Below are 15534 nucleotides of genomic sequence, written 5' to 3' on the forward strand. Positions count from 1 at the left end.
ATCTTTGGTTATAGTTAGATTGCCTTTCCGACTGGCAGCTCGATTCGTTTTCAACCGCTTTCATCGCAAAATAAAGTAACTCTTGCGATCGACCGAATAATCGTTCGTTTAGGTTTCTCCTGGTGACACGTCCAATTTGTAAATCTTTGCGAATCTCTATTTTGTGTGTTAGACCGACGTGAGAAAAATAGATTTTGGTGTTTACGAGCATTGGGTAAAATGAAAGCAAAATGAATGAAACTAGTTCAAATTGGCGTGCCGCACAAAATATTTTTTCCATCTAATACCCAACCTACGCTTGTCGTTGGACCCAGTCACGAATTCACATACAGGACTGATCATATTTCCAATATAATTGCAGAAAACATCTCGAAAAAAGACACTTAAATTTAAAAAGAAAACTAGGCAACGAAAGAGCCGAGTAACGTGCGTATAAAAAGTAAAATCAGATCTTAAAATATTAGCCTGGAACATCAACTGGCCGAATACGAACGAACACACTCATTCAACAACGTTTTGTTATCGGGCCGAGTCGATCTAGAAAGCCATTTTTGCCTTATAAAATATAAGAACAAAAAAATCAAATTTTAAACTAAACAAATTTAAATGAGCATGTATTGGTCATATACCCATACTGCTGAAAATACAATAAGGTATTGTTAATGAATGGTCGAGTATGCTTCTGTTGGTTATTCGTAACAAAAAAGCAGAGAAAATCGGAAAGTTTGCACAGGTTCTTGAATATGCTGGGAAAATTAAAGACTTGCGATTTAAGACTATAATATACTGCAGTGTTAGCATGCTGGCCAGTCCAGGGGCTTTGTAAGATGGCGCAGATAGCGATGTCGAATATAAATTACGGTAAATTTGGTATGCATATTAAAATCCGGCTTGCTCGAACCACCTAGTTTAATTAGGCTTAATATGACGGAGATAAAAAAAAAAACGGCCCCGTATGAATACAAACAAGAGTTCTTATGTGGACAATCCTTCGTTTCATCACTTTACTTGTCCTACTTTAACGAACCTTCTCAAGGCCGTTTAAAATATATCACACCGCAAAGTTAAAATAACACTATAGTATAACTTAGTATCATTTACACGGTGAATTTAGTAAATCGTTTATAACTATATCCATAAAAATCAAAAAGTTTGTTTTACTAAAAGGAGGGAGACACAATCAGAATAGCAATTCTCATATATGTAACATGAATAATATTGTAAAATTAACTAGTCTGCTTTTGTGAGGATATTCGTAGAGCCCCTTGCGTTTGAGTCTTTAAAATTCGGAAAAACCTTCTACGGCAATAAAACCTAGATGAAAGGCGTTGACATAACTAACGATCAGTAAAATGAGCAAAAAATGAATGATAAATATAAAATAAATGCAAAAATGCGAAAAAGAAAAGTTAGATCATAGAGAAAAAGATGAATACGTTTGGTTCGTTTTATCATGCAAGCTTTATCAGACAGCAAACGCGGAATATTATTGAGTGAATTCCTTCTAGAAAGATTTACGTTGCTGTGTCATTCATGGGTGATAAACAAAATGGCAAGAAAGGTTATTGCACGGTATAAAAATTTGCATCCTAAAATTTTGCACATCAAAAATGATCAAATTTGATTGCATCAATGCGCTACCGCATTCTTCTAACCCATATTTAGATCATGAATGGCCAATAGATAAATAGGTTTCAAAGAGAATATTAGATTTTGCACATCAGTCATTTGAGAGGTTTTTTTGATATAAATTCGGTGCATTTGGAGAAAGTGTTTCTTCTTTTTGAGCGCTTAGGGCCAAGTTTAAGTGATGGCAACAACCACGACAAGATGCAAGGATTGGTCATTTCCCGCATCATGTGAACGTCCATCAACAATAACAGTTTAAGTCCCAGCAACAACAATTATTCAATTTTGGCTGATTTTGCACTCTAGTCTCAATAATACTTGTGGTGTTGCAAAATCTGTGTGAAGTGAGGACATTTCATTAAATGACGCCATTTTATGATCCTGACGCTGTCTCTGAATCGTAGCCGTTTTTCTCTACCTCTTGGACAAGGGGCTACGGTTACATGTAACATCACAGTTTTGTTATACCAACCACTACTAGATGCCCCACTTCACAAAATGCCATCTTCGATCAAGTCGTTGATCCGAGCTACTATTTTGTGCAAAGATTCTTTGTATGGTCCACTTGGTTCAAAAAGCTTTTCTAAAAAGTCGGTATCGCCGATTTGATCAAATATAGAGTTGATGCGACCCTTTGATTTTTCAGTAAGATGATTTGCCACGAGTTGCTGGAGTATTGCACGACCTTCGTTTATCTGTTTTGATAGAACGTATTTGTCAAATGTAAAGTCGACTTCCACAAAGCTGACCAGGGTCATAGCAGTTGTTTTGGTCTTTGATTGAAGTTTTTCAGCAAGCTTTCTTTCCGCTGCAGTGAACTGCTCGTTTTTATGAAGCACTGCTACTTTGATCATAACTTTAATTAGGTTGTGGTGGAGCTTATCGGAGTCTTTTTTTGAAGAATAATCCCGGCGAACTCTGAAAATAAAAATACATATATGTATTATACAAATTGAACAACTGAATATCACGTAAAACTCACTATTGCAACGAATGAACCACAACAGACCAATACCGCAAAGATAACGCTGGTAAATTTGTATGCAAAAACTGCATGCGTATGCACGCCGATATTTGGCGGATGTCTCTTGTTTTCCAAAAAGTGCACACTGAATAGGATGCCACTTTCCGGGCTGACATGAGTCAGTTAGCAACCTGCCTTACAAATTATTATAAGCGAAATTTGATGTGGGTGTAGGTGTAGGTAATGAGTTATTTACCAATTAAACAAAGAACTGCGTTTAAATGTCTTAAATGCAATTTTGCTTTTCCAGTAGAAAATTATGATAATTATTGTACCTTTGAATACATCAATAAATGGGAAATATATGCGGAGGTAAATTTGTAATATATAGGTGAAAAATGATTCATGACCAACGCAGAACTAAAATGGGTACGCTATGCAATATCATATAGAAAATAGTAATGGGTTTTATATATTAATAAGCGCCTTCAGTCAAGGTTAATTTAAACAAACACCAATAACTGCATATTAAAAAAGCTGGGATACTCTTCTTTTCCTGGAAGTGTATCTTATAAGTCCGAAACGTACATACTTGTTAGCCATGATGTAGCTTAATAAGAACTATTTCACTCTGATTTTTAGAGCACATAATATGGATAAATTCATTCCGAGGTAACGCAATAATGCTGTAACGCAGTTATAATAACTCTGATTCGATTTTGTGTCATGACATTTGACGTTACATTTTAGCATGATACAATATGTGGAACATTATGAATATTGAACGCGACACATCATGTAGATCACATGTCACGACAAGATATATGGTAATGCAACATGAAACTTTCAACAGGTTTACGCGAGTTATGAATTTAATAAATAATATAATATTATCACGTTTTGGAATATTGAAAATTCGCTTGTATCTGTAGACGTGAAAGATAAGAATATCTTCCTATTTAAAAAAAAAACATAATTGTCTTGTGTAATTTTGAAAAAGACTTTCCAAAATTTTGACAAGAGATGTTCAGCATTGCCCACTTCGTATACATGGTGTTCTTTAAATCATATTTTAAATTAGAGGAAAAGAACTTTGATGCTTTTGGAACATCAAATGAATGGTGAGCATTTAAAGGCGTATTAAATGAGGTAGAAAAAATAGTAAACACTAATTAAAATTAAAAAAAAATGGTAAAAATATACTGATAAATGACTTTATAACAAAATTTTGAAATTGTAACAAGACTTTATGAATATACTATAATATTTAGGGAATGATGGCGCATTACTAAATTATAATTTATAATAAAATATAATTTTCCATATACTGTCGATATCTGAACATGATCAGTGACCCACAGTCATGTTGGTCGTATAAATTGATCACCTTATGTAAAATATAATGCGCATCGTTAACATAAGACGACTTAAATGAAACCAATGTAATATTTCAGTCCGGTCTATTATATGATCGAATAATAACTCAAACAACCTTACTCTTGGATTCTAGTGGAAATCAATTTACGCGACAGACAATAAACTCAGATTGAAGACGTTGGATATTTCAGTGAAAAAAGAAATTGACTTCAGTATAGGTAAGGAAGTGAAACCCGGAAGATACCATTTTCCCCTGAAGAGTATGGGCATCTGCCAAAACGTTATAAATATTGAAGGGTGCATATCATCAGGCTAATAACCGAATTGCGTAAGTCATTTTTTTGTCGGTTCTGAGTTTTTTATACAACAGTTATTTATGTAATGCTGCACGCCAGTCAGTTATTTCAGATTTTATCCCAAGGATTCCGAAACGTATAATGATGGAGATTTATGTGACGTGCACATTATTGCGATTGTTCCATATTAATAAATCTCACGAGACCATTGTGACGTCACAAATACAAAGTAGCATCGACGTGGTATTTTTCGAGTTTTTGCATCATATATTCTAGCTTAGTGTTTATAAATTTGAATTTACATTACACTACAAATTGAATTTACAAATTAATTTAAAATCCGGATACGACTAAAAATTAAACCATGGTAAATTATTTTCTCTAAATGGCATAACAAAATCATTAGGAAGTTTTTAACGTTTATCTCAAAATTGCTAAATAAGACTTACGCAATTTAGTTATTAGCGTGACGATATGCTAAGTTTGGCCTATCCCAGGTTCGACGGCCTAATTCAAATTCCACTATCTGTAAAGTTGAAGCGGTAAGAAATAATATTTGATGTGAGAAATAAATTTCATCTTTTTTTATGATTGAGCCAGCAGCGATGAATAGTCACAAAATTTGCTTTGATTTAATTTGAAGCGGATACAATTTCATTGATGAAATATGTATTGATTCTGGACTAAATATCACCGTATTTTCGCACGACAATTCAACATGTTCGGAAAAGGTCATTTGTCACAATTTTCCATTCATACCAGTACAATCATACCTACGATGAAGTTTTGCTCCGGTACCATACTTAGTCGTATATAGAAAGAACATACCTTACTCTTAATTATGTAAAACTCTAATGCGCATGCGCAAGAAAAAAGTGACGTAGAGGAAATGCGCAGTCATTTTGGTGATCCACGAGTAAGCCATAAAGATACCAAGTATTAGACGGGGAATCGATAACGCGTTCTAAATGATGCACGCATTAGCAAGTAAACATGCAATATGGTTGGGTTAATGATATCAAACATTTTCAGCATCACTTGTCCGAAATGGTCGATATATGCCAAATCGAATGCGGTCGAATCATATTGATAGGCTGACCGATTGGTAAGGAAACAAAGAACATGTTCAGCGACTGCCGTGTTCTTAATCCAAACTTAGATTTAACAATGCAAACCCTTCAAAACATTTTATTTAGAGTGAATTAATAAGATGCAAACTTGATGGAATACATGTCTAGTTTTGGATAAGGATAAGTTTAAGAAGATACGCAGTCCAATCGTTGGCGACCATCATAATATCTCAATTTTCTCGATGTTATTTTTTCTTAACAGGGCGGTTTCTTTAACTTGAATTATTGTTCTGTCTCCTCACGATTATTATTCAAATAAGATATAAAATGAATTTTAATAAGTCACGCGGAGATGTATTCTTTAAAATCATTATGATCAAACAAAAGTTTCGGCCCGACGTTGACCGTTATGTTTTAGGCGCCAACCTCCTTCTGAGTGGTCAAGAAACCTCAATACCAAATTACCATTTCAAAGTCAAAATAAGACTAAATATTGGTCTTATTAGCATAGACAAGTTCCATTGTTTCAACAATGAATATCGAATGTATTGTCCATATTAACAAATCTAGCCGGATTATATAAATATTAATAAATACATTTCTCCAATAATATTCTATTTGAGTCGCCAAATCCATGTTGAAAATTAGTATTTCATTTGCATAATAAATTGAGTACATACAAACCACTGAACGACCGTGTTAATACATGATGAGTCCCACATTAACCAAAATTTTCAGTGACATAAATTCTGGACGAATGAACTCATTTTTATCGTAGTAAAACATACAAATCCCATGAGGCGGTGATCTTGTAGTTGAGTGACAAGCATAGTAATTTTTTATAAAGTGATCGGTGGGAAACAATTTAAAAAGAAATCGTGGCAATTATTCTATGAAAGTTTTACCAACATGAGCTGATAGTCCTATAATATTAGATTTAAAAAAAACTGCAATTAATTAAATCAATCACATTTCCATCCATACAAAAACCAGCGTCGATTCTAATAGTAAGGTATATCTCAATTTTTTACACTAGGGCTTTTGCGGTAGATGTTTGCGGTTTTTGCGATATTATACAGACTTGGTGTTAAATATAAGCGATGACGGCCATCTTACACTACATTAAATGACTGTTTCATTGTGATAGATTGCTTTTCAGGTTCATTTTATCCAGTATATCCATACGACATAAGAATACAAGAACTCACACTTTCAAGGGAACCATCAAACACAATTTCACTGACTGATCAGTCGATTTTAGAACGAACAACGTTGGTCATAAATTGGTATAGATTTCGTTGCCTATACAACTCGGTCATAATAGTGAATTACATATAATGCGAGTACAAGGAATTTTTAACATTACAGATAACTAAGCGGTGTTGATCAGATCTCAATAATAACCTTATTACAAATTACCTCGTGTTCTAAGTGGGTGTATACGTTTATATCTCTCTTCAATTTAAAATTTATATACTGCATTACGCTTCTATTTGAATGATGGCCACGCCACGACAAGTATTATTATAATATTCAAGTTATAGTAATCTTTCGAAATATTCAACTTCGCATTTATTATTTCAAATACACCATGACGAAATATATTCTTATAATGTTCAATCGCCGCATTTCTAGAATTTTCTGTCAATGTATTTTTCGAATGATTCAGAACTCATCTTGGTTAACAGTGAAAAAAGGTGATAATCATGCTCGTTCTTATATGTGGTCCTAATTAGAATTATGTATAATGTAGTCAAAAAGGTCACGTAGTCCAGTGTACTTTTACACAAAGTCATTTTGATTGACATGGATAAGAGATACGCCAAGTCGTGTAAGCATGTAATATGAAGTCACCCAAAGTCACCGACTAGCCAACACCATTATAAACTAATTGTACTGTCTTAATAAGACAGAATTTTTCAATTTATTTTCACACATAAAAGTGAGACAATAGATATACGTTTTCTATATTGTTCTATGCGTTTTCAAATCTATTCGAAAACAACACGATTCTTAAAGTATGAAAGCGTTAGACTAAAATCTCGCCAAATACAATTTATTAACCCATGCTTAGCTGAAACGATTGACCGGAAGTTCCTAATCGTGTTTGAAACTGGGAATTTCATGTCTGAGAGTTTTAGGAATGCAGTATATGAAAAACTGGTGATATTTTTGCCAACGATTCTTTTGTTTTACTAATTCAATTTCATAATAAGATTATGAAAATAAAATGACCAATTAAATTAACAGAAAATGTCATTTTTTGATATTTCCACACGGTCCGAACGTTGAAACGAAACCTATGTGTATATATATATTATTATCAAATGTAATTCCTTATAATGAATTATTTATTTCGGCGGTAATACAACAAACAAAACAAAAATGTTCATTTAACTGACTCACATATATCTGTTAAAACTAACGCTCTGAGGGATAAAATTACATACTTCAATTAAAGTTTGAACATTTGTCAAAGCCTAATTACCTCACAAATGGGCGAAGGGCGTTTGAAACGGGATATCACATTTGTTTTGGCTAGACCTCTAAGGTATTAATATATTATCTTGATATTAAACTTTGATAAAAATGACTAACGGCGTTTGTAATAACACTTTATTCCCAGAAGAATAAAGACATCGCGTCAAAACTAAATCCGCTACGCTGAAAGCAATTACATTTTCATTTAGCCAAAGAAAATAATTGCTACTTCATAGCAGTTATTCGCCACTAATTGTCTAAAAGTGGAAACTGCGTGAATAGTCGTGTGTGATGGTTAAAATTACCTATTTATCTAGTGATCGACATCAGGTAATTGTACGAAGTCAATTCTGAAAACCATACTGGATGCAGAAAAATTACAATAGCGTCACGAAAGTTAGCTTTGACCATATCCGTGTACCCCACTAAACATTCAAAAAACTTCATTGGAAGCTAACAAACACATACATGCAATATGCGCGAAAACAGACGACATTACGACATTAAAAATTCATTAGGAAATCAAACTACAAACTAATTAAAAGTCATTGTGCTAATCTGATTACGTTAACTTATACGGCATCGAAAAGTATACGGTTCAATTGGAGCTCAATCAACTGTACACAAAAGCAAATGCATGTTACTGTTTATATAAAATTGGACACCTACTTTCCGAATTCATCCAGAAGTTCAGCGGTTTTGTCGTCAATCAGGAGCCTTGTTAAATTTTTCGACGCCATCTTCCCAAGAATCTTTTTCTGCGCTTTAAGCGCAAGATCTTTACTCTTAACTACGTCATCTCCCATACTTGCGTCAGGCATGAATCCTTATGATGGAATAACTTGCAAAAATTGTCACCAGGTTATTTCCTTGGTCTTAAAAAGGGCAAGCTTTTTCTGTTGAATACGTTCGCCGGCTGTAGTCTGATTGGTCGTTACCGATGTGTACAATGACAAAGTACAAGTAATTATAGACAATCAGATAATGCCGTATGTTTTCAGCCCTAGCGTGCTCGGCAATAACAGTCAGTAGTGCTGGACTAAACAATATATTACCTCTAGAAAACAAAGAATATTCCAAATTTATAATATTTTAAGACACATAGTATATCATTAAATAGAATTGTGCTTTTAGCATAAAACAAGTACAGGGCAAAAACATGTAATTATGACAAAACAATTTCAATAACAAAAGCCACACTTAACCCTCTGTATTTTATTGGGATACAATAGGTCTGTTGAGATAGAGCAAAGACAATGTGCAAAAGAGCATTCTTCAATTCACAACTGTATTTGGTGAATCAACATTTTATTTTTTAAGTAAATGACAAATCTACACCAATTGATGTATATTCCCCTTTATACCAGGAATCTCGATTCATGAATATTCTAATCATTTTCAACTAAGTTTCACATATGCCCTAAGCCTAGCCAAGCACATATCATAAGAATTTCATCCATCTATATCATATGCATTGAATTGAATTAGTTTGTCGCTCAAATAGGTTCCTGCAAGCTGTTGTTGTCAAGTTAGTTACAATAACATATGCATATACAAGGACAATCACAAAAATCCACTGACATACATTACAATCACAAAAATCCCTAAAGTACAACGGAAGAATATAAACGAAATTTTCGGCCAACATTTGGTGCCAGAATACAACGCATTACCACATCATATAAGAATGAGCATACGTACAACTCTTTCAAGCAAGAAAAGAATATTAACTATATATGCCAGATGCCCCGGTCCATGTTTGGTCACTATGAAATCCGTTGGGAATGAAATGTATCAATAACTTTTAGTTAAAAAGACAGACTGGCTAATTTAATAGACGTGACTAAAATCATGCGGGATTTGGAATTGCATTGATTGATCCACTAGCCTTGCGTCTGTTATTTCAAACGAAGAAAACAATTAGGAAGCAAAATACTGCATACAGCTTTTTATAATTCACCATACTTCAGCTGTATGGCCTACCCTGGCCTGGACTATTTATTTGTGAATAAATGTACTCGTGAAAATAACAGATCCAAATGGACGGTCTATCATGTTCATATACAAATAGACGTTCATTTCGTCTCTAAAAAGTCTAGCAACTTTGCATAATTTAAGCCCAAAATAAATATAATGTTAAATTTAGGTATTTGAACGTCCCGCACACATAAATCTGTTTCCGATAAGTTGTTTGCATAAAGGATGCCAGTTTTGCTAATACAAAATACACAAAGAACCTTGCGGAAAAAGTTCATCCATAAATAACCAAGGATGACAGACTTGAGTTATGGACTGAAAGTCTGGAACAGTTGAAAGAGAAGGTATGTGTAATTAAACGATGTTCGTTTCCTGTCGCGGTTATGGATAAAGCAGCTTTCAACTATTCACTGTTTGAAAAACTAAAATTGAACAATACGGCGAAGGCAAAATGGCATGTGATGTGCAGTGCATTTCCTGCCATCGCACAGTCAGATTACGGGTAATTTAAATTGCATTCTCCCTGTCACTATGTAAATGAGGTACCTTTCAAACAATATAATTTAAATTTATTTCATAAGGTAAAAATACGGAGGACTTGAAAAATTAACAAAAGTAGCCAGTGAAAACCTCATAGTCATCTATCATACTCTCTGTATGTTCTTTTCTATGTCACAGCTCGCTAAAAGGATACTCTCTACGCGCAAATACTACGTCTGTCAAGTTCGTGTTAACGCCGTAACAAACGGTATCGGCATGTAATCTATAAAATGTAGGATTGCTCTTGCTGTGGTTTTTGACATCATAAATTAGGCACAATGCGCTGCCTGAGGCTTATTCTGGGAATGTAGCGAAAATGACGCTTTCTGCAGTTTCTGAGTATGCCCTAATCCAGCGACAGTGGGCCTAATTTGTCTACTTCGTTGCGGACGGTACTTTTCCCTTTTGCAATCTGTCCAGTCTGCTTCGTGATTGTTTATCAAGCGTATCAGCCACTTAGACGATGCCATATGATGTGTTAATTACACTGATAAGACGGGAGCTGCACAGTGGCCTGTTATGATGTAATTGACAACTGGATGGCGTTATCTGCCTCGTCGCCCTTTGTTTATTTATTTATTGTCATAACGGCCATGCTCGTAAACTGTTAACCCTGATGCTCTTCATCGACATACAAAAGTTTGGCTCAAACAATAACTAACAGCAGAACAAAAGAAAGAGCGAATGAAGGTGCGAATTTTCACACCGAAGACTCACAAACATCACAGACCGACACTAAAACGCGCAAGGAATATTTGTTGTTTCTGTTACGCATTCGTGCTGCCTCACGATTCTTTACCAAATTGCTCGTCCACGTTTTGTTTCTTTTATTATCCGATTGGTGGCAATATGTGCCATGCTGAAATGCATGCGATGACGACCAGCTTCCTATTTCGTGTTCCCTCGTCTGTATGCTTCCTAACCTCATAACCAAAACGATTTCGAAAATCAGTAAGATATTCACGTTATGGTACAATCCAAAAACACTTACGCTTATGGACGTGGACATAGTCTTCATCAAAAAAAAGGTTTGTAGGAGCCCAATCAAATGGTTTTATCTTAGTTGAAAACAAAGCGAAATTTAGACATAATGCGCAACAGAAGACTGCACTCATTGTAAGTAAATGCAATCTGCTCGCTATATCTTTTACGGCATAGTATCATGATTTTCCGTGCAACATCATTGTGGTAACCGCGTAATAATTTCACTTTTCTATTGTTACTTTAAATATTGTCACAGCCGTAACATCAAATCTTATCCGAGGTAAAATAAATTCGCAAGGAATGGCATAAGAGAGCCGCATGATTAAACCCAATGCAAGTTTTGCGCAATGCGTATATTTATATACATAAAATTTGTATGCAAGTTTTTTAACCCGACTCAATGCTGTTTCAACAATTACAGGTCACGCGGGGCTACTGTGCCCTTTTCACTCGTTTGAATTTTCTCTTAGTCATTCTTATTATAATGTTTAATTAAATTCGGCCTAACAACACTGCTGAAGAATTTCCCCTGAACAGTATCAAATTATAAATATCGCTGGCATCAGTTTTCACCGGACATTCGAAAACAAGTGACTGAAAATCCAACTACATACATTTTTATAAAGAAACTTTTGCTACAGAAAAGTACTTATAATCGTTATCCATTCCGGCTACTTTATATTGACATAGCTCCTCTCTCATACTTTTCAAACATATTTGAAACAATGCAACATTTCCGTCTTAAAAATGTTATATTAATATTTGGCAACATTAATAAATCAGGCGAAAACAATTACGTCATTTCATCATGAAATTACGTCACAATATTGATGAACATCCACGCGTAATAGTGTACGAGTCATGGATTATGGTTCTTCTCTAAGTTTTTTTTTGCGATTCAAAAATGATTTGCATATATTAGTACAAGTAATTGACCTAATATGAATGATAATATAATAAGGAAGTAAAGCAATACCATAAGATGATAAATAAATTACTAATTCTCATAACTGCAGAATCCACACATTTTATATACGATATTTGAAATGACGAAATATTCAAGGATTACTTTTAGAGTATCAATTAAATTTAAAGTTTCGAAATATCTTACACTGTATACTTTTTACCGATTCTGAAATACAAATCTTAAATTTCTTTCCAGAAAAATGCTGGCCAGACAGGCCAAATCACGTCCTCGTACACCATCCACATTGTGGTTTAGCACTTATAACGTGTTTCCTGGATTGAATTTCCATTTTCTATATTACTCTGCGATCCAACAGAACATGAATACATCTCGAAAGGCTGTGAGTTCTAAGCGGAAGAAGGAAGTTGAAACTGAGTCTTTGCGATTTGAGATGTTCGCCACAATCCTATTCACATTCTGTTCACATGATATGTTTTGATTTTCAGTTACCGTATATTCAACATTGTTTGAAAGGGTGGCCGAAAAAGTATATTGTTGTGGTTATCGTCCTTTCTGCACTCAATATTTTATAGCAGTGAGCAATTCATAAAAAGTCCTATCTAAATGCATGTCGTATTGTAAAAATAAACTTCACTAGCACTCAATTATCTACATATCGTCGTTCAGTTTTTGTGTCTAAAATCGAGAGACTAAGTTATAACAGCCAGAAAGGTGTAATGAAGCTGTCCGTTCTTTGTGACTGCTACATCGAAACTTCTTCAAAGAAAAAGAATTTGTTTGGTGCCATATATTTCTTCTTTGATTAAGATTGGACCAGTGATCAATCGCACACCTGAGATACGCACAATATTTGAGCCACGTTTAATCGAACGAAGTTGATCGACTATATGGCAGGAAGTAGTGACAGCAACCACGCTCCTGACGCACGATTTCTGTTATTTTCGCTTTGGCTTATGGCATGTATTGAAAGGGAGATTCCATTTGATACACAATCTTTAGAACTTTCATCGCAAAGAATAAATAGTTTTCACTATCTTGCAAAGTTGTTCAAACAACACCAATTGCCAAAGAGTGTCTTTGAATGCATGAATAAAAACAAAGAACCTTTATATACTAAACAAGACTTTCCTATTCACATTGATGCCATTCAAACCGTTCTAGTTCAGTATTTCAAAAATATAGCTCTAACCAACAGTGCTGGCTATGTTATCTTGTAAGTTTATTATTTACTCTGATGAAATCTAAGCCAAATAACCGGGCCGGATAAATAAAACACGATAAATTCCAAAAAGATCACCGACATTCCTATCGCCAAATGCCATGGGTATTTAGTGTGTGGTCGATTTCAACTCGTGCAAATATAAAATCTGGCGAAACGTCGAATATAGTGGTGGAATTGCAAAATTATCCCGTCTGATAAATTCGTTAAGTTTATTTTCAGTGTATCGACATGATTAAACGTAATTAGACTAACATAATACTCTACAATGGCAATTTAAGCCTATTATAAGGATTTTACCCTCTACACACCTCGGGGCATGAATTACATAATGGAAAGTTAGAAAAGTAGCCCATTATATCACGTATGTTCTCACGGACTGTGCTAATTCATACGACGTAAGGTACGCTGGACTGATTTGTATTGTATGTTCATAGCTAGTATAGATATACTTGATACTGAATATAAAAGTATTTATTTACCCAACGATATTTCGGAGTAGATATCACAAACTATGCGGATACTAAGCACTCGATTCGCCTAAGTTTTTCGCGTACAAGTAGCGATGACGTATGTTTGTAGCATTGGATATATACATAACGGATCAAATATCTAAATGCATCGGATCAACTGAAGAACATTTTATTGCATTATGGAGGAAGACTAAGCCGTTGAAGTGTCTCTATCATTTTAGGACTGAAGATTGAGCATAAAATAGTGTCCAAAAAATTATATTCATCGGAAAATCGGTATGCAACCTATATCTATATGGCGGGGATCACATTGGCATTTGCGTCAAGTGCTGTTCCGTGTTCATGATACTTGCCTATACAATGGAAATTGAAATATCCTTTATAAAGTTTTTTATTAATTCCACGACTATTTTTTCACAATATTATAATATGGACACCTCCATGTTTTGATCATTACTGCTTGGGGTATGCTATTTTCTAGATCAAAGTGTTTATAAAACCTATTTGACCTTTCAGGAGTTACAAGAAAAATTCAGATCAGTTTACTTGAGTTCAATAAAAAACATATATATATTAATTTATGCCTTATATATGTTGTGGGGGCGATAGCTGTATAATGTTCATGTAACAAATGATGATACACCTGACAATGACAGCTCGTTATTAATAATTAATCGGAAACACGTGCCCTTTCCTGTTTTTCGTGCAGACGCGCAATGTTATTTTGGTGGAAAAACTTCAAATATTGTTAAAAATAGAATATGCTTGCTCGCAGCGATAGATTAATATTGTTATTACTTATTTATTACGAATGGGATTATAATTAAACAACAAAAATCTGATCGAAATTATTGAACAATTATTTAACAATTATAAAATTCTATCTTTTTAGGAATTCGTCTTAGGAATTGGAGCTGCAAAACATTTAAAAGTAAATAAATTATTAAAAATTACACAAAACACCAAACAATCGCCAACCACAAGTTTCGTTTGCCTTTGCCGGAAGTGTGGGAGGACGACTCAGAATTCCACTTGAGATGCTGGAAGAAACGAGATGGAAGAGCGCGTGCCCGCCGTGCTGAGATGACATGAACTTGAGAAAAATGAAACATCAGTAGCAGATGTTATTATTATTTTGACTAATTTAAAAGAAAAATAAGTTGAAATACTGATACGCACAAAAATTCGTTGTATATAACGTACACCAACTTCTTTTAAATGTATATTGACTTATGACTCGCGAAGCGACTGACGACTTGAAGATTTTTTTTAATTCAGCAATAACATATTTGTAAAAATTTTGATTTTTATGAAAATGCAACGTTTACAAAATTATCAAAATAAGTGTTGCCTGCAATTCCCTATTAAATTATTTGTGGAAAATCTAAAAGATAGGATAATTTCTTTAATTAAATATGACCTATTCGATGAAATCTCAGTAATTCAAGAAAATTATGACATGATTCAAAGTTCTAAACCGTTCGCAGAATGCAAAACAACAAGCAGCAAGTGGTACACAATCCTAAAAAGTTTCAATCATGTGTGGTAATATTTTAAAAATAGTTTCATTTGTGCTTTCAGACCCAGGAACATTAA

General features: G+C 34.2%; 1 protein-coding gene across 1 annotated transcript; it reads right to left on the bottom strand.

The window, feature by feature from the left end:
* Positions 1-335: 335 nt before the first annotated feature.
* Positions 336-8888, bottom strand: LOC120338338 (tumor necrosis factor alpha-induced protein 8-like). Its single transcript, XM_039406320.2, has 2 exons — positions 8487-8888; positions 336-2547 (listed from the first exon to the last, which is right to left on the bottom strand). Exons 1-2 carry the CDS (start codon positions 8636-8638, stop codon positions 2121-2123), a joined length of 579 nt encoding a protein of 192 aa, XP_039262254.1. The 5' UTR covers positions 8639-8888; the 3' UTR covers positions 336-2120.
* Positions 8889-15534: the final 6646 nt, after the last annotated feature.

This window comes from Styela clava, chromosome 1 (assembly GCF_964204865.1).
Source record: "Styela clava chromosome 1, kaStyClav1.hap1.2, whole genome shotgun sequence".
Taxonomy (NCBI): domain Eukaryota; kingdom Metazoa; phylum Chordata; class Ascidiacea; order Stolidobranchia; family Styelidae; genus Styela; species Styela clava.